This window comes from Arachis hypogaea, chromosome 11 (genome assembly GCF_003086295.3).
Source record: "Arachis hypogaea cultivar Tifrunner chromosome 11, arahy.Tifrunner.gnm2.J5K5, whole genome shotgun sequence".
Lineage (NCBI taxonomy): Eukaryota > Viridiplantae > Streptophyta > Magnoliopsida > Fabales > Fabaceae > Arachis > Arachis hypogaea.
Genome location: NC_092046.1, coordinates 44,426,283 through 44,446,163, shown reverse-complemented (window position 1 = coordinate 44,446,163; position 19,881 = coordinate 44,426,283). Strand labels below are relative to the sequence as shown.

At 38.2% G+C, this 19,881-nt stretch overlaps 1 protein-coding gene across 2 annotated transcripts; it reads right to left on the bottom strand.

Annotated features, from left to right (window-relative positions):
* Window positions 1-16,260: 16,260 nt before the first annotated feature.
* On the bottom strand, window positions 16,261-19,663 carry LOC112720776 (nudix hydrolase 8). Of its 2 annotated transcripts, none has more exons than XM_025771853.3 (9): window positions 19,218-19,663; window positions 18,686-18,969; window positions 18,187-18,252; window positions 17,805-17,942; window positions 17,640-17,717; window positions 17,475-17,525; window positions 17,337-17,371; window positions 17,048-17,156; window positions 16,261-16,792 (listed from the first exon to the last, which is right to left on the bottom strand). In XM_025771853.3, the coding sequence occupies exons 1-9, from the start codon at window positions 19,345-19,347 to the stop codon at window positions 16,583-16,585; spliced, it is 1,101 nt and encodes a 366-aa protein (XP_025627638.1). In that variant the 5' UTR covers window positions 19,348-19,663; the 3' UTR covers window positions 16,261-16,582. The 2 variants fall into 2 exon arrangements, with proteins under 2 accessions (XP_025627638.1, XP_025627639.1); XM_025771854.3 differs by having other exon boundaries at window positions 16,261-16,729; window positions 19,218-19,626.
* Window positions 19,664-19,881: the final 218 nt, after the last annotated feature.

Sequence of the window (19,881 nt, the reverse complement as noted above, 5' to 3'; positions counted from 1 at the left end):
GACTCTTAAATTGCTAAATTTAATTTTCTTTAATTCCATTTGATGCCTTGATGTGTTTGTTAAGTGATTTCAGCCTTAGAAGGCAAATATTAGATTGAAGAAGTGAAGAAAAAAGCATGCAAAGTGGAGAATTCATGAAGAAATGAGGATTTGGTGGAATTCATGGCCACGCGTACGCGTGAGTGGAGATTTGGTCAGGCCACGCGTACGCGTGACACTTGTCATGTGACCAACTTAAAGAAAATGTGGCTAGCAATTTATGAGCTCATCCAAACTCAAATTCAACTCATTTATGAAGTATTTGAGGCCAAATTCAAGAAGGAACAAGGGGGGGAGCAATTAGTGTAGCTTAGGATCCATACTTTAGGTCATTTTCTAGAGAGAGAAGCTCCCTATTCTCTCTAGAATTTAGGGTTTTTAGTTTAATTCACTCTTAAATTTATGTTTTAATTCTTATTTTCATCTAGTTTCTTTTACCTTTCCTTGTTCTATTGCCTTAATTTTCTTAGTTTATCTTGTTAATTTCTCATTTTGGTTATTTTTATGTTTATGAACTATTGTTGATTTTGATTTCCGTTTAATACAATTTGATGTTTCTATATTTATTGTTGCTTAATTAAGTTGTTATTATTATTTTCTTGCATTTGGTAGCTTTAGATTTTATTATTCATGCAATTTATTATGCTTTTATTTTTATTCACACCAAGTGTTTGATAAAATGCTTGGCTTAGCTTTAGAGTAGATTTTTAGCATTCTTAGCTTGGAAAGAGAAGTTTGGTAGTCTTGAGTCATTGATACCCAATTTGGATTGGTGATCTAGAGTTGTTAGTTAATCTTGTTTCTATTGATGCTACTTATGGATTGAGATTAACTAAGCCTACTTGATCTTCTCTTGATGTTAGAGATAACATAATAGGCTTAACTCTTGGTAATGATTGTGTTATAATTAATGACTAGGATAGAAAACCTTGACTCTTAATCCTTGTCATGAATGCCTTTTTAGTATTTGTTATCTTTAGTTGTTTGATTTATTTTCTTGTCATTTAAATTCTTATCTTCTCATATGCAAACCCCCTTGAACCTCATAACCGATAACACGCATACCTTACTGCTATTCCTTTGAGAGACGACTCGAGATCTAATACTCTCGATATTTTTATTGGTTTGCACTTGTGACAAACAAAATTAAACTCTGATGTGGGCTAATTGTTGGTTTGAAACTATACTTACAACGAATTGATTCTTTTATTGAGAAGAAATTCTGAACCAACATTTGGCCTGCCATCAAGTTTTTGGCGCCGTTACTGAGGAAGTTGCAATATGTGCTTGTTATTGGTTATTGTTCATATGTGAATATTGTGAATAGTTGCTTTTTTTTTTTATTTGTTAGTTTTGGTTTAGGAGTTTGTTTTCTTTATCTCTTAATAATCTTTGTTTTTGTTTTCCCTTTTCACTATGAATTCTCATCCCTTTAGGTATGAGTTTGGTTACAATTATGTTGTAGGGAATGAAAGCTTCAATGAGAGATCACAATATGGGAATGGAAATCAAGTTAAGGAGGAGCCACATGTTTATAGGCAACCTTCATGGCAACAACCTCCTCCGGTCTCTTATGGTTACAATTCACCCTATAATGTACACAATTATGAACCAACTCCTAACATTATTGGCAATCTTACTTACAATCCCCATTCCACCATTCACCTCCATATTATCCTAAACCATATCCACCATACCAACAACCATATGAACCATATTTAGAGCTACCACTATTCTAACATCAATACTCCCAAGGACCACCAATTCCATATACACTACCTCAAGACTCTCACCAATATGAACCACCTTCTAACTATGATACATTTCTCTATAATAGTGAACCCTCTCTTCCACCACCTCCTTCATTGGACGAAGTTCTCAAACCTTTAAGACATGAACAAAGTGAGCTTCTTTCCTTTCTTTAAAGGCAAGAAGACCTCTAAAAGATGGCTACCATAGCTGAAGTGGTGAAGCACTTAATCTCATTGCGCTCATGCAATCAAGACACTCACATTGACGAATGAGGAGGATTAACTGAGGAGCAATAAGAAGGAGAACTTAGAGCTTTTTCAAAGGTGTTATATAGCGAGATGTACCCTAGGGGTCGGATCGGGGTATCTTCAAGTTTGAATAAGCTATCTGGATACGCTTTTAGGTCTTTTAATTCTAGCCCGAGCTTGCCGAAAGCAGGTTTGAACAAGATGTCTGCCGAGCTTCCTTGATTTATTAAGGTACGGTGGAGGTGTACGTTTGCTAGGATTATGGTTATTACCATGGGATTGTCATGTTTGGGGAACAGGCCCTGTGCATCCTCCCTTGTGAAGGAGATGGTTGGTAGGTCGGTCAACAGGCTACTTTTCCCAATTTGATATACCTCTTTAAGGTGTCTTTTTCGTGAGGATTTCATTATTTCTCTCTGTGCAAATTCTCTGTTGATCATGTGGACGTGACGCTCTGGGGTGTGAGGAGGGTGTTGTGGTCGTCCTTCCCCTTCTTCCTTTCCCTCGGGTCGTCCGACCTGTCAGCTAAGTATCTGTCAAGCTGGCCCTCCCTGGCTATCTTTTCTATGACTTTCCTTAGGTCGTAACACTCGTTGGTGGAGTGTCCGTAGAGTCTATGGTATTCACATTACTTTGTCCGGCTTCTTCCATTTTGTGTTTGATCAGGCGGGGTGGTGGGATCTTCTCTGTGTGGCATATTTCTCTGTAGACGTCTACTACGGAGACCCTTAGAGGAGTGTAGTTGTGGTATCTTCAGGATTTCTCTGAGCTTGGCTCTTCTTTTTTCTTGGGTTCTCGCTCTCTATCCCAAGGTGAATATGGCAGGTTGGATTTTGAAGAGGTTTCCCTTAACCGGGAGTTCTCTTCCATGTTGATGTACTTTTTCGCCCTCTCCTGTACTTCATTTAGAGAGGATGGGTGTCACTTGGATATGGACTGGCTAAACAGTCCTTCTTTCAGGTCGTTGACCAACCCCATAATCACTGCCTCTGTTGGCAGACTTTGGATTTCCATGCAAGCTTTGTTGAATCTTTTCATGTAATCCCGGAGACTTTCCTTATCTCCTTATTTTATTCCTAGCAAGCTCGGGGCGTGCTTTGTCTTGTCCTTTTGGATGAAAAATCTTGTTAGGAATTTTTTGGCCAGGTCGTCGAAGCTAGTGACTGATCAAGGTGGTAGTCTGTCGAACCACTTCATGGTGGCCTTTGTTAAGGTCGTAGGAAAGGCTTTGCAGCGAGTCGCGTCAGAGGCGTCAGCCGGGTAAATCCGACTCCTAAAGTTGCTAAGGTGGTGGTTTGGGTCAAATGTCCCGTCGTAAAGGTTCATGTTGGGTGGCTTGAAATTTCTGGAGACCTTGACTTTCATGATTTCTTCAGTGAACGGGTCTTGCCCTCCTAAGGGACTTTCGTCCCAACTTGGACGCGTAATCCGAGTTCATAGGTCAATTTCAATTCTCTGGCATTTCTCTTCTAGTTCTCTGCGCAGTCGGGCCTCTCTCCTTAGCTCCCTTTCAGCCTCTCACTGTCGTTCTGCTTCGCGTTCGAGTTTTCTCAAGCAGTCTTGCTGTTCGTAGACTATGTTCAGTATTTCCATCACCTGGGGGTGTCCTTCCCCCTCAGGATGGCGTGCGTCAGACTGAGTCTTCTTTGGGTGAGGTTTCTACAGGGGATTTTTCCCGTGGTGTGGTGGCGGAGGGGGAGAGCATGACGTTGTAGTCCTCCATTTGTGCCTCTTCATCAGGTTCAAATACTACATGACCGTCGTCGGGTTGTCTGTCCGCCATGATTGTGAGATGATTTCTAAGTTCCCCGACAACGGCGCCAATGTTTCGAGAGTTACCTGAAGCATTGAGTCGGGTCTGAACGTGGAGTCCAGATCCCTTCAAGTAGCAGCGTTCGACTTGTTGGTATCGAGGTGCCGCCTATTCCGAGTTCTTCGTGAGGAGGTTGGGAGTGGTACCTACAAGAGACTCTGATGCTTAAGTTAGCAAGGGATTTAGGCAGGTTTTTAGTAGAGTAGAACGTGAGTTATACCTAGGGGCTGCAGTGTATTTATAGTAGAGAGTGGTGACTTCCCTTAGGGTGATAATCTTATCTTATCTTATATCTTTGGAAGTCGGTTGAGATCTTATCCTCTTGGTTACCGCCTTTCTAGAAGTAGTGACCTTGCCTTGGTCTTTTCTGGATCGTGTCTAACCTCTTAGAAGAGCTCGGCTAGAGGTTTGGAGGGCCTTCCCTAGAGGTCGGCCCTTTCGCCATACTGGGTCCCGGGTAAAAGCTCGGGAGAGGGTATGAACAGTTTCCTTTATGGCATCGGCCTTGAGTGGAACCAAATAATAATATAATAACGATAATATGGTCGTAAAATTTGAGAATATCCACAACTGAACCGGTAAGTGCATCGAGTCATCCAAGTAATACATCAGGTAAGTGAGGGTTTATCCCACGAGGACTGAGGAACTGAGCAACAATGGTCAACTGATTGGCTTAGTTAGGCGAACAAAAAAGTTGGTTGTGTGGGTTTTAAGAGCATTAAACAATAAATAAAAAGTAAAGAAAGCAAACAATGCGTTTGGTGTAGAAATCAATGAGAGAAACAGTTAAGGTATCGGAGATGTTTACTTTTTTGGATTAATGTTTCTTACCAACTATTTTAATCATGCAAGATTTATTTCATGGCAAACTGTATTTGATTAAACCCTAATCTCTTAGTGATTTAGTCTCCTCTAACCTTCATCAACTGCCAATCTCTTGGTCACTTGACTCTGATTAGAGGGTTAAGTTCAAATCTAGTTTAAGGCAAAAAAAACCCTAATTACCCAAAGCTAAACGGATTATATGTCACGTATCTAGATTAGTTTAAGTAATTAGCAATTTAGGAGGAATCTACTTTCAAGTTATGTTCAAGTGAGAGACCTCTCCCAAGGGTCACAAGAACGTATTTAGAATAAGGGTCATACTCTCGTTCTACCTAAATTCATAAAATTAAGAACGAAAGTAATCCTTGAAACTAAATCAGTACATTAATTAAAATAGAAAAATAATAGTCTTAATCCATAGAAATAAATAGAGCTCCTAACCTTAACCAAGAAGGTTTAGTGGCTCATGACTTACAGAGAAAACAAGGGTTCTGAAAAGTGCGGAAGAGAGAGGTTTCCCTAAAGGGTAAATCTTTTTCCTTTTATATCTAACCTAATTTTGATTTTAAAATGAAATAAAATAATAAATTCTGAAATTAAAAGATATTGTTTGTAAATAAAAATTACAAAAATAAAAGATAAGATAACTAATAAAAGCTAAATCCACTAGAAGTGCTCCAAAAGTGTGGGCTTGGCTCGGATTGCCTGGCGCTAAACGCTAGTTGGGCGTTTAGCGCCCATAGGAGGCAGAGACATTGCTGTTTGTTGGGCTTGCTGGCGCTAAACGCCAGCTTGGCGTTTAACGCCCAAATGGGTAGCTCAAACTCTTCTCCTTTTTGCTCCAAACTTTGCCAAATTGCTCCGAATTTCAACTGAAATTATAAAAACACTAAAATAACTCAAAGTAGCATCCAAAGAGTATTTTTGCACTAAAATATAATAAAACTTAATAAATTCTAACTGAAAATGACTAGAAAACAAAGGGAAAAAGGGTACAAGATGCTCACGCATCACAACACCAAACTTAAATTGTGGCTTGTCCTCAAGCAACTAAAACAATATAGGACATAGAAAAGAAGAGAAAAATGCCCAAGACTTGAGTGTTCCTTTAAGCTCATGTCTAAGTACTAAGTGGGGCTAATGACACACAAACTCTGAATAGGTTTGGCATCTCACTATCCTTTGAAGCTCAAAAATATTGGTGTCTCTCAGCACTAGAACTCGGATGATATTATGGATTCTATTCTTTAGGTTCTAATTAATCCTTGAACACAGATTTTTCCTTTTCATTTCCTTTGGTGCTTTGTACCTTGAGCCTAGACGTGATTCTAAGTGTTTGTCCTCAAGCTTAACTTAATACAAAAACCCCACAAGCACTTAACTGAGTAACTCCTTGAGTTCTAATTTTGCTTTTAATTTCTCTCAGTCAGTAGTGCTCAAAGCCTTTGGCATACTCTGTAATTGCATTTGGTCATAACTTTTAGTGTTTTGTCTCAAGGATTATTTGACACATTCCACCACATGCATATGGTTAGGGAAAAATCACTCTTTTGAGCTTTAGATCAATTTTGACCCTCCTAACCATTGATGCACAGAGCCTTGGACCTTCATTTTTATTTTATTTCTTATTATTTTCTTTTTTTTTTGCTATTTGTTTTGCTTCAAGGATCAATGTCTTACTTAGTTAGAGAATCCATAATACTTTTCTAAGTTTCCATGCCTCAAAAACCAACGTTCTTATCTTCAAAATCAAATATGCACTGTTTATTCATACATTCAAAATTAAAGATAATGCTACCACATTAAAGTAACTAGAAAAATTCATAATATATAACTCAAGCCTCATGTATTTTACTATTTCTTTTCTTTTTCTTTTGATTTTTCAAGTTCGGTGAGCAATACATGAGACAACTTTTCAAAATAAACATAAATAACTAAATAAACAACTAAACTAGAAATCAATGAAAGACTTTGAGGATCATGCAAAGACTCAAACAAGCAAATGGCAGGAAACAAGATAAAAGTACTAAAAAATAGAAAATAAAGAAAGCAGAAGATAAAGAAACTCAAACATCTCAGTCATGGCGGCTGCTACACCCTCTTGGAAATTCTCTCTGGCGCTTTAGCTCATCTATGTCACACCCCTGCCTCTGTTGCTCCTCCACTAGCTAGAGGAGGATGGCTAAGTGGTCCTAGTGCTCAATCCTCAGCTGGTCAACAGATGATGTCAGCTCCCCGATGGATGTGGTCAACTGGTCCCAGTAGTCACGGGGAGGGAGATAGAATCCCTGAGGCATCTCCGAAAGCTCTTGCTGAGGAGGAGAAACTGGCTCCTGTGGTGGTGCATGCCTATGCTCTCTAGCATACTCCATACCCCTCCTAGTGATCAGTCTGTCAGCATCAATTGGGGTATCTCTATCAGTATGAACTCCGTCTACTCCACACAGATGGAAGATGAGATGAGGGAAGGTCAGTCTAGCAGAGGTGGAAACTTTCTCAGCTATCTTCTACAACTCTTGAGGTATCACCTAATGCACCTCTATCTCATTACCGAGCATGATACAGTGAATCATCACTCCTCAGTCGACTGTAACCTTAGACCGATTACTGGTAGGGATGATGGAGCATTGGATGAACTCCAACCATCCTCGAGCAACTGGTTTTAGGTCATGCCTACCCAGTTGGTACGAATGATCTCGAAAATTCCTCCTCTACTGAGCTACAAGGAGGCATATATCAGCAAGGACCTAGTTTAGCCTCTGGTCAGTGTTGGCCCTCTGAGTGTACGAATGAGGGTCCTCTTTGGATGGTGGTAGCTGTAGTGCTTCCCTCACACTCTCGGGACTGAACTCCATGATCACCCATCGAACTGTAGTGAGCCAGTTCTTTGGGTCTGGGTTCACGCCTTGTGCATCCTTGAAAGTCACCCAAGCAATGGCGTAAAACTCCCTGACCATGAGTACGTCCACCTCGGTCACAGGGTTGGTCAGAGCTTCCCAACCCTGTCTCAGAATCTGGTACTGGATCTCTGAATACCCATCTGACTTTAGGTCGAAGCGGACCTCGAAGATCACTTTCTTTTTGCTTACTATCTCATTAAAATGATCCTTGTGGGTCTTGGAAAAGAACATGGTGAAATCATACAGACCAGAGGCGGGTGCCTTCTCTTTCCTCTTTCTTGAGGAAGATTCACCAGTTTTGGGTGCCATAGAAATAGTAAAAATAAAGGGAAAAGCAGAGTGCCCAACACCAAACTTAAAAGGTTTGCTCATTCCCGAGTAAAATAAAAGCGAAAATAGAAAAGAAAAGATAGAAGAAAGTAATATGGCAATAAGAAAGCGAAAAAAAAAGATGGCGGAAGGAGGGAGGGGGCTCAGGGTTATGTGGCTTGAAGGAAGGTGGAAAAAGGATAGTGTATGAAGGGAAGAAAGAATGATGATGGAAGATGGTAATATGATATTTGGGGAGAAAAGGTGAAGAAGTGGGTATTTATAGGGAATGGGAGAGAGGGGTTTGGTTATATGGGAAGGGGTAGGAGGGAAAAAAAATTTGAATGTGGTTAATGGGTGATGAGCGGATATTTTATACGCTTTTTGGCATAATTTTCATATAGTTTTTAGCATGTTTTGTTTATTTTTTATTAAGTTTTCATAGGTTTTAGTGTTAAATTCACATTTTTTGATTCTACTATGAGTTTTTGTATTTTTGTGCAATTTCAGGTAATTTCTGGCTGAAATTGAGGAGCTGGAGCAGAAGTCTAATTCAGAGATAGAGAAAGCATTGCAGATGCTGTTCGGATCTGACCTCCTTGCATTCAGAAGGGATTTTCTGGAGCTACAGAAGTCCAAATGGAGAGTTCTAAATGGTTATGAAAATCTGACTTCCAGAGCTTTCCAGCAATATATAATAGTCTATACTTTGCTTCAGATTAGAAGGCCCAAAACTGGCGTCCAACACCAGCTTCCTACCCCCTTCCAGGCGTCCAGCGCCCACAAAGTAGAGACCAGCGTCCAAACGCCCAGAGAGGACCCCCTAGCCAGCGTTCAACATCCTAGAGGCCTCATAGCACGTGGATCCAATCAAAGCTCAGCCTAAACACTCACCAAGTGGGCCCCATAAGTGGATTTTAGCATTAAAAAGACTGTTTTACCCTTACTAGTCATTGTTTAGTATTTAAGGGATTAGATTTATGTTATTTGGACACCTTTACAATACCTTTTATGATATTTTTGAATTTACCATTGTATTTTCTTTCAGTATGAGTTTCTAAACCTCCTAGGTTGAGGGGAGGAGCCCTGCTGAGTCCTATGAATTAATAAAAGTATTACTATTTCTTCTTCGATCCATGTTTGATTTATTTATAAGATGTATACTCGTTCTTCAACATGGTGAATAGGATGACTAGTGACAATTAGCTCTGTTCATCATACTAGGACCGCGTGCCTGACAATCACCCGTGTCTATTTGGGTTCGTGTGAATACGTGGCTGGAAAGCGCGAACCGCCAGTTTGATTATGCATCTTTCATATGGTTAATCCATGACTTCGTTGGGGACTTCTTGAGACACCAGCCAATTTCTGGGGAGATTAGGGCCTTTGTGATATAGGCTAAAACTCAAAGAAGCAGCATTCTCTGATCCAGAAGATTTGACCTTTTTTGTGGCATTTTGAGTAGGATCGCTAGGAGAATGAACTGCTAGAGATTCACCCTCCGTCAGATTGGATGACCACAGCCAATGGCGTTTGATCTGGAGCAGAAGAGATTGATGACCACATCCCATGGCATTGATCACATACAGCCTGCCATAGAAGAAATCACTCACAAGCAAAGAAGACAGTAATGCCAGAGTTAATTCAGAAAGACAAAGCAACTCCAATCCTTAGCCATATTCCTATTACTGATTCCCTTTAATTTAAAAAGTAATTTTATACATTATTCCTCTTACAACTTCAAACCAATGACTTCTTGATTTTGCCTGACTAAGACCTGCAAGGTATCCATAGCTTCCTTCAAACCACAATCCTCGTGGGATCGACCCTGACTCGCTTAGGTATTACTTAGATGACCCAGTGCACTTGCTGGTACAGCTGTACAAAGGTGTGGGGATTCGTGCACCAATGGAGAAGAGAGATTGATGGAAAAGATGAGCGGTGATTGGGTGGAGTGGGGGGTGAGTTGAGAGATTAATGGGATTGGATAGGTTGATGTGATGTGATCTTGGGGAATGGGGTAGATGAATGTGGATGGAAGAGTGGTTAAGGGGGGAGGGGGGAGAAAAAGGAGGTGGTTGACTGGTCAAAGTGGGTGGGGGTTGGGGTTTTAACCATGGGCTAAACCCCCTCCTTCAAATTTGAAACTAGTATACTGGGCGCTAAACGCCAGTCTTAGTGTTTAGCGCCAGCAATGGGACTTTTTTTTTAAATAAACCATGTATGGCACTAAACGCCCAGCTGGCGTTTAGCACCCTTGGTGGGGTGAAAAAGCTCCAACATAATGTCCTAGCTGGGCTTTAAACTCCCACCTGGCATTTAACGCCAGCCTTTGCTTTCCCTTCATGGCATTAAACGCCAATTTTCCATGCCCCCTTCCTGGCGCTAAATGCCCAGCCTGACGTTTAGCGCCAGAACACTCCTTTCTCCAAGGTGTTCTGCTCTTCCTTCTGAGTTCTTCTGCTCCTGTTCTAAGCACTGTGCATGATCACAAACAAGATTAAACCTAGAAAAACTTATGAAAATCAATGAAAATAAAAATAAAAATCAAACTAAATTAAAACTAAAGGATACTCATGGTTGGGTTGCCTCCCAACAAGCGCTTCTTTACCGTCACTAGCTTGACGGTTAGCTCCTCTAAGAAGGAGGGTCAAAGGGGCTCAGATCCTCTTCCTTCACTGCTAACCTCTTTCCTACGCTCTCATGGATTAACTCAACATGTTCCAGAGATAGGATTCTGCTTACTGTATGAGGTAGGACTAAACTTCTAGTGAACACCACTTTCATCCCAAGTGAGAAGTCTTCAGTGAAAATCTTCTTGTGCCTCTAGCCCTTGGGTACCTTCTTCTTGGGACCTCCTCCCTCCTTGGTAGGTGGTGGATGCCCAACACCAAACTTAGGTTTGATGTCAGGGGAAACTGTATGGGTTTCCACCAAGGGGAAATGCTTAAGTAATGAGTTATGCATTCAAGTATCTCCTACTCCAAAGAATGGTGAAGGTTTAAAAACCCTGAATACCAAATAGTCTTCCCATAATCTCAGGACTAATTCACCTCTCTCAATATCAATTAAAGCTCTTCCAATGGCCAGGAATGGTCTTCTTAGTATGATAGAGTCATTTGCATCCTCTTCCATATCAGGTATGACAAAATCTGCAAGGAGGAATAGCTCTCCAACCTTGACTAAGATATTTTTCATTAGCCCATGTGCCTGCCTCAGAGACTTGTCAGTCATCTGCAATGCTATTCTTGTAGGCTGTGCCTCTTGAATTTGTAGCTTTCTCATTACAGACAAGGGCATCAGATTGATTACTGGAGCCAAGATCACAAAGAGCCTTGTCAAAAGTGACATTCCCAATAGTACAAGGAATCTGAAAGCTCCCTGAATCTAACATCTTCTTTGGTAGCTTACCCTGAATGAGTGCACTACATTCCTTGGTTAGCACCACTATTTGATCTCCCTTTAAGGCTTTCTTTTCAGAGAGTAGGCCTTTCATAAATGCCACATAGGGAGGCATTTTCTCCAAAATCTTACCAAAGGAATATTAATTTGTAACTTTTTAAAGATTTCCAAGAACTGAGAGAACTACTTGTCCTTGGTCTCCTCTTGAAGCTTCTGAGGTTGTGGTGTTGTAGGCTCTTGAATAGGCACCTTAGGTGGGGTGTGTAACAGTGTAACATCAGCCTTTTCTTGAGCTTCTTTCTCCTCTGACCCCTTAGTAACTTGCACCTCCTTCTTCAGTATGGATTCTTTAGCCATTGTGAGGGCTTTACACTATTCTCTTGGGTTTATCTCTGTGTCAACAGGAAGAGTATTAGGGGGTCTCTCAGGTATTCTCTTGCTCAACTGACCTACTTGTACTTCCAAGTTCCGAATGAAAGCTCTAATCTCCTATATAAACGATGATTACTCTTGGAGACTTCTGCAACTAAAGAGGCTAAGTCAAGAGTATTCTAAGGCTAAGTGGACGTCTGTTGTGGTTCGGAAGTTTGAAATTGACAATTACTGAAATTATTGAACTTGTTCTTATTGAAACCACGCTGAGAGTTGTTGTTGAAATTTGGCTGGGGCCTGTGGGGTTGCTCTTTCCACCCAAAGTTAGGGTGATTCCTCCATCCCTGATTGAATGTATTTGAATAGGGATCATTATTGGAATTTCTAGAGAAATTTTTCATATAATTAACTTGCTCAGAAGTGGTTTGAGCATAATCATAGTTCTCCCCTTGGTTGAAGCCTCCATTCATATCATAAAATGCATCTTGAGTATTAATAGCTGAGACTTGCATCCCACTCAAGTGCTGAGAAATCATACTAATCTGCTGTGATATAATCTTGTTCTGAGCGAGAATGGCATCCAGGGTGTGCACCTTCGTTACTCCTTCTTCACAGGAGTACAGGATTCCTCTCAGAAGAGTAAAGATATTGGTTGTTAACAACCATCTCAATGAGCTCATTAACCTCTTCAGGCGTCTTCTTCATGTGCAAGGAACCTCCTGCGGAGTTGTCCAGAGATATCTTAGCCATCTCAGAGAGGTCATCATAAAAGATTTGTAACTTGGTCTAGTCCAAAAATATGTCTGAGGGACACTTTCTAATCATCTGCTTGTATCTTTCTCAGGCTTCGTAGGGGGATTCACCGTCTCTCTACCTAAAATTCTGAACATCCACCCTCAGCTTGGTCAGTTTCTGAGGTGGGAAGAACTTGGTTAGAAATCTATTGACCACTTTGTTCCAAGAGTCCAAGCTCTCCATGGGCTGAGTATCTAGCCACTGCTTGGCTCTGTCCCTCACAGCAAAAGGGAAGAGTATAAGCTTATAAACATAAGAATTCACTCTATTAGTCTTTACAGTGTCACAGATCTGCAGAAAATTAGAGATAAACAAATTCGGGTCTTCTTGCCGGAGTCCATGAAACTGACAGTTTTATTGCTCCAGAGTGATCAACTGTGGCTTTAGCTCAAAATTGTTAGCACCTATAGGAGGTACTGAGATACTACGCCCATAAAAGTCAGGAGTATGAGCAGTGTAGGAGCTCATAAATGGATTATATGTCACATATCTAGATTAGTTTGAGTAATTAGTAATTTAGGAGGAATTTATTTTCAAGCTGTGTTCAGGTGCGAGACCTCTCCCAAGGGTCACAAGAACGCATCTAGAATAAGGATCATACTCTCGTTCCACCCAGATTCATAAAATTAAGAACGAAAGTAATCCTTGAAACTGACTCAGTACATTAATCAAAATAGAAGAATAATAGTCTTAATCCATAGAAATAAATAGAACTCCTAACATTAACGAAGAAGGTTTAGTGGCTCATGACTTACAGAGAAAACAAGGATTTTGAAAAGTGCGAAAGAGAGAGGTTTCCCTAAAGGGTGAATCTTTTTCCTTTTATATCTAACCTGATTTTTATTTGAAAATAAAATAAAATAAAATAATAAATCCTAAAACTAAAAGATATTGTTTGTAAATAAAAATTACAAAAATAAAAGATAGGATAACTAATAAAAGCTAAATCCACTAGAGATGCTCCAAAAGTATGGGCTTGGCTCGGATTGCCTAGCGCTAAACGCCAGTTGGGCGTTTAGCGCCCATAGGAGGCAGAGACGTTGTTGTTTGTTGGGCTTGCTGGCGCTAAACACCAGCTTGGTGTTTAGTTCCCAAATGGGTAGCTCCAACTCTTCTCCTTTTTACTCCAAATTCTGCCAAATTGCTCTGAATTTTAATTGAAATTATAAAAATACTAAAACAACTCAAAATAGCATCTAAAGAGGATTTTTGCACTAAAATATAATAAAACTTAATAAATTCTAACTGAAAATGACTAGAAAACAAAGGAAAAAAGGGTACAAGATGCTCACGCATAATAATAATAATAATAATAATAATAATAATAATAATAATAATAATAATAATAATAATAATAATAATAATAATAATAATAATTTTTTATCTTTTTCAAAATATCTCATTATAATAAAAATTATTTTAAAAATTCTAATAGATTTTAAACTCAAAGTATCATTAAATTTAATTTAATTACTTTTAAGAAAATAATTTTTTTAAATAAAATAATAAATCATGAATAACTCATTATTTAATTTTTCAAAAAGTCGGGTTGTTATAGAAGTTTGTTGTTTGATTGTCCTTCTATTAAAGTGTGTGCTACCACATTGGAACTCTTGTTGCTTGCCATCAGGATCTTTTCTCCAAGACGCAAAGCTTGATCTCAAACTCTGACACTAATTGATGATTGCTAGTGTCTAAGAGAAGGGGTTGAATCTTTACCTCCTTTTTCTTTAGCTTTTAACCTTGAGTTTAGTAGATATTATTTGAGTAGAAAACGGAACAACTTAAGGTTTTGTCTCTTAATGCGGTAGGAGATAATTCTGTTTTGTCTCCAATAACGCAATACCAAAAATAGAGAAGAGATTAGAGAATGACACGATGTATCCTGGTTCGGCTACCTAGTGTAATGTAGCCTACATCCAGTCTCCATCACAACAGTGATAGAATTTCACTATCTTTTCAACAGATTACAATGACCAATTTTTCCTAGGAGATACCCCAATCTTATCTCGGACAAGTCCAGATTTTAACCCAGTCTGAACTTGACTAGGACTCAACCTAGCTTTCAACAGTAAAGTGCTAACCCAACTTGCAAGGGAATCCACTCAGGATCATGACACAAAATAGAAATACTAACAAAGGATTTCTGAAATAATTTAGGCTTTTTCTCCAAGTTTAACTCTCTGCCTTTTACCACTCATTGGCTTTTTCTTACAAATCTCATCATGTTTGCCTTTTTTCCAATGATACTCAAATAGACTAAACTGAAAAAGAATTACAAAATGAGAACCATGAAGGAGAAGAACAAGAACAACTCAGAGAGCTATAGAAACCTAAACAAGTGCTCTTTCTCTCTTGCCCAATCCTTGGTCGTTCACCCCTATTATACAGGAGTGAAGCTTCCAAAGTTTGAACCAAGTTCAACACTTGGGTTGTCTTCTTCTCCAACATCAGAACTAGCAGCGGTGTGTTTAGAGGAGAGAGAATGTCGAATCTGTGACATACAACATACCCATTCTCTTTCAACATTTTTGTTCAAGCTCCTTTGATCTTGGTCGTGTATCTTTTCTTTGGCCCCAAGTTTGATTCTTGATCATTGATGAGCTTCTGAGCATATTTGACTTCACTTTCTCCATAGTTGCTTGATTTATGCTTGAAACTCAGCAGATTTCTTCACGGTTTCTTGGTGAAGCACAGATGGAGAAATCAACTTTTGAGATACTTTGTCCAGATGAGATTTACCCCTTTGTTGTAGCCCTTCTTCTATTTCGTCTTGCTTGGATTCGAAAACCACCTTTTTGTTCTTGACCGTGTCCTAGTTTCGGATCTTTCCTTTTCTTTCTTCTTGCTTCAGAGTGATTTGACGTGAGGAGAATAGGAGAGAGAAGAGAGAGTTTGTATACAGTGAAAGTGAAAGAAGTTTTAAATGGAATTAATTTGTTTGCCCGGTTAGTGAGAAGAGAAATAGGTTTAAGTGTGGTCACTGAATTTGGGCTTGGATTAGGCCAATTTTATCTTTGTTTCTTTCATTTGATTCACCCGTCCAGCTTTCTTAGATCAAGTTTGGAATGAGTGAAGTGGTACATCTGAAATTAGTATAGGGCCAGATTGTGTGTGTATATGGGCTTTGATTATTTACTTCTTGGGCCTGTTTTATTTTCTGCACACTAAAATAAACACATCTCACAACCAATTGATAATTAATCTAATAATGTTTGGTCATCATTTTTAATCATGTTTTAGTTTTTCAAACTCAACATGCTGCTTTTTCTTGATCCTTATACCTTTCTGACGTCGATTAACTTGAGCGTCACCGTTTTTGCAAGTATCTTTCCTATTTTACTTGTAGATAGTCGCTAACTAGAAAGTTTTGTCCTTTTTTGAAGGCTAACCCTCTACCAGACCTAGTTACTATTGAACAAATCTAATAAATTAAATTTTAATTGTTATACGAAACACTTTTTTAAAATATATTACATGAATAAAATTAAATTATATTTTTATATTAATTTTTATTTCAATATAATACATAAATAAGCTTAAATTTTATTTTTATATATTGAATTACTTAATTTTGATATAATTATTCAACAAAATATGCGTTGTAAATTTTAATTTTATATATTTTTAATTATGATTGGGTCAAAGGTTAAACCAATAATATACTAATTGAAGTAATGATTCAACAATAATCTAATATTTTGAATAGATTTATTACCGGTTATTCTTAGAACTATGTTGAAACAGAAAATAACTTGAATGCTACCATAATTGGTCTAAATAAAAAGTAGCTATACACATAGCATTGCTGAAGAAAAAAGTTCTGCAACTTCAGTTTAATATGTTAACCTTCAAATATACAATGATGTTTTAATTCCAGGGATGATTATATTGAAGGCCCATAAATATCGTGGCTCTTCTATTTACAATATAGTAGGATACATTATTATTTAAGATATCTATATACATTCGAAATAACATTGCACTTATATTATTACATCGGGCATATATCGGAGATATCTGATGAAAGGTGCAATAATTAGCTCAACTTTCAGGCTGTTGCTGTTATTTGAGAACTTGTTGAACGGTTCTTGCTTTCTTCCTTTGAAGTTTTTGAGATCCTTGGCTTAATTTCCTACACAGTTGATATCTTCATCATTGTCTATAACATTATAGTACAGGGAAGAGACCCTGCCATCAAACTTTGAAACTACTTGGTGAGTCGAAAGGCCGCAATAACGCTTCCCGAGACGGGCGACCAAGATGTCTATGATCTGTTTGAACATGGAATCTTCTTGGATTAGTGGTTGCTTCACAAAATCTACCAGGGGCATCCACTGCACACATATATCACATCAAAGTTGTGGAAATCCTCAACTCAAATAGGAACTTAAAAGAAGCAGCCACCTCCAATTTAAGTTACTGTGGCATGCACCAATATTGTACTCCTAATAGGTCATATCTAATAAATATTTCAGAAGAAAAAGATTAGCATTATGAGATTTCATTGATTGAACTAACTTTATGCTATAGTTAAATGTGCGTGCAGCATATAGTTTTCTTTAACTGTCTCTAATGAGTAAATATCAAACCTTTGCAGCTTCAATTTCATGATCATCGACAACAATCTTGGACGATAGGGCTCTTAGCATGCAGATGAAGAACAGATCTGATTTATCGAAAGCCACATTATGCGCATGCCTGCGGTTGATGATTAAATTTATCAGTCACAAAGAAAATTGCAACCGTAATGGATCAAAAGCACTAAATTCAGCACCAATCTATAAACATATATCCTAATTCCTTGCAATTTACACAATTTTATAAAAAAATATTTCAACTTCTTGATTGCATAATTGCAAGTATGAATGTTGTTGTTACCTGAATGCTATGACTTCTATAAACTCTGTATCAATCTGTAGTTTAAAGCACCAGTATCAAAGGTAAGCCCTCGGTTTTTGCAGTTGATAAATAGTACACGACACGAGTTAATGAATATTTGGAAGTTCATGAACTTACGCCGGTTTCTTCCTTCACTTCTCTTATGGCTCCTGTGTATATCTCCTCTGCCTGGTATTTCAGACAAGTGGTAAAGAATTCAAGTTTCAGTATAACTCAATACCATCTCAATTGGTTCATTATCTCTTTCTTCTTAAATGAGTGCGGCTATAAAATTATGTATACCTCGAGAATGAATCCGGTTGGAATCTTCCAAAGACCAAGGATTTCAGGAGAGCAATGTTTTTCTTGCACTACAAGCACCTTTACAAATTTATGAATCGATATAGAAATTTCAGAACATGTAATAACTTTTCAAATGAGCTTGATTGGTAATAGGAGCAATCATACCTCGTTGTTTTCGTTGATGACAAATCCCCCAACTCCTACTAGATGCGACGCATTGGCCGGAAGCATGCAAGGTCCTTCAGGAATCCAGTAAGTTAACATCACATATCCCGGCTCTGCGTGGTGGTATTGAAATCCTTCCTGAGACCAAAGTTAGTTACTCATAGGTTCATTTCATTCAACACTCCTGTGACTAAAATTCCACCAAATGTGTTTGGTAACTATCTCGCGACAGAAATGCAAAGAGAGGGAAAGGTTTTAAAACTTGTTGATTTTCTGTCCATCCAATAATTAGGGACAAGCAGAGAATTTACACGATTTTTCTGTCTAGTCACTAGTAATCTTTAATTCTTCATTCATATTAACATGTGAAAAGTTAAATTACCTTGATAGAAACTGGAACAAGGTCAGATTTCTCAATAGGCAACTTAAGCCAAATCCCCTTCTTTCCCTGCAAATCCTCATAAGTCAGGTGTGGTTTGTGCAGAGCATGAACATTCACACATGATGCTAAAGTGAGATTTTCCATGGTAACTACTTTTCTAATCAGATATAGCAAACTCTGACACGAGAAATCAACTTGTTGGTCCATCTACTTATTTTAAGACCATGAGATATGTTTACTTATTTTACAAGTTTAAGAAGAATCTCCACCCTAGGATTGAACTCACACCCTATTCCAAAGGGGTGTCTGCGAGTTTTGGTGTTCCAGAAAATGGAAGAAAGGGACAGGTTTGAAGAATAAAGCAAAGTCATTTTACTCTTCAGACCTTTCCCTCTGAAACTCTAACTCGCAAATACACCCTAAAGTTCTAGGTTGCTTGTCTCCTCAACTTGCATACAGTTCTTGTAACTGAGGATCAGAAATTGAGCAGAGGATTTACCATCTTTTTCCAATGTGAAAGAGACAAATTCAGGGAACGAGCAAAAACAGACGGATTGGTTGGCAACCTATCTGGATCAATGACAACTCCACCATACTCATCATCATAGGCTTCAAGTACTTTCAGATTTCTTGTGAAAAGGCTCCAAGTTGAACCGTTTAATCCATTAGAACTGTGAAAACTTGTTTCTGCTGCAACATTATTTGCACCACCAGCTAAGCTTATGATAGCTTTATTTGCCAAGTAATGGTTCTCAGGACCACCATAAGTCCTAACAATTATCCCTGAAATCCAAGATGAGAGAACACAGTTATTAAACCCAAGAAAATAATAACTTCTTCGGTTTCTTTTTTTTTTTTTTTTTAATTCGGTATTTGGTAACATCTTTTATAGTTAGGCAGTAAAAAAGAAACAAAAGAAAGGGCACACATTATTTAGCAAAAAATTAAGAACAAGTCAAATAGCAGTTCATCAGTAGAAGAAAAGCTCACACTACCATTCAATGCAGTGAGAAAAAAAAGATTGGGGTTACCTCTTGGAGACTTGGAAAATCTAACACCAAATTTTTGCATAAAAGCATTGTAAGAATAGGAAGACGATCTTGCAAGAAGAGCAACTTCAGAAGAGGACAGGGAATTGGAAGAGAAGGATTTGAGGTCCATCAAAATCACTAACTTCACTTGTCGCCACAGTTTCAGTGTCCAATGAAATCAAGTTTGCAAATGCGTAGTAAACACGTATATTCACAGAAATCTAGGATTCAATTGCACATATCGAGGACAGATTCATAGGAATAATCTACAAGGTTTTCTATAACAATAATTGATTATGAGAAGCAACAAGCGAAAGCAGATAAATGGTGTGACATTTGGACAAGTGATGCATATATAATGAATCCGAGTCTTGGCGCAACTCTTTTGGAACTGGTGGTCGAAATCAAACCGTTGTGTTACGCATCACATCACTAAAATAGAAGGTGCTTTGTCGTGTTTCTACTTTTGTTTAAAACGATAAATGAATAACTAAAAATATTAGTTAATTTTTTTAAAAATTAATTTTTATTTTGAATGTTAAATTTTAAGTTTTTATTTTTAAATTTAAATTCCAATTTTTTAAAAATAAAGGTTAAAAAATTAGAATTTTTTCACTTGAATGAAATTTAATAAAAAATTATTTAATTATGCATTTTTCTAAAC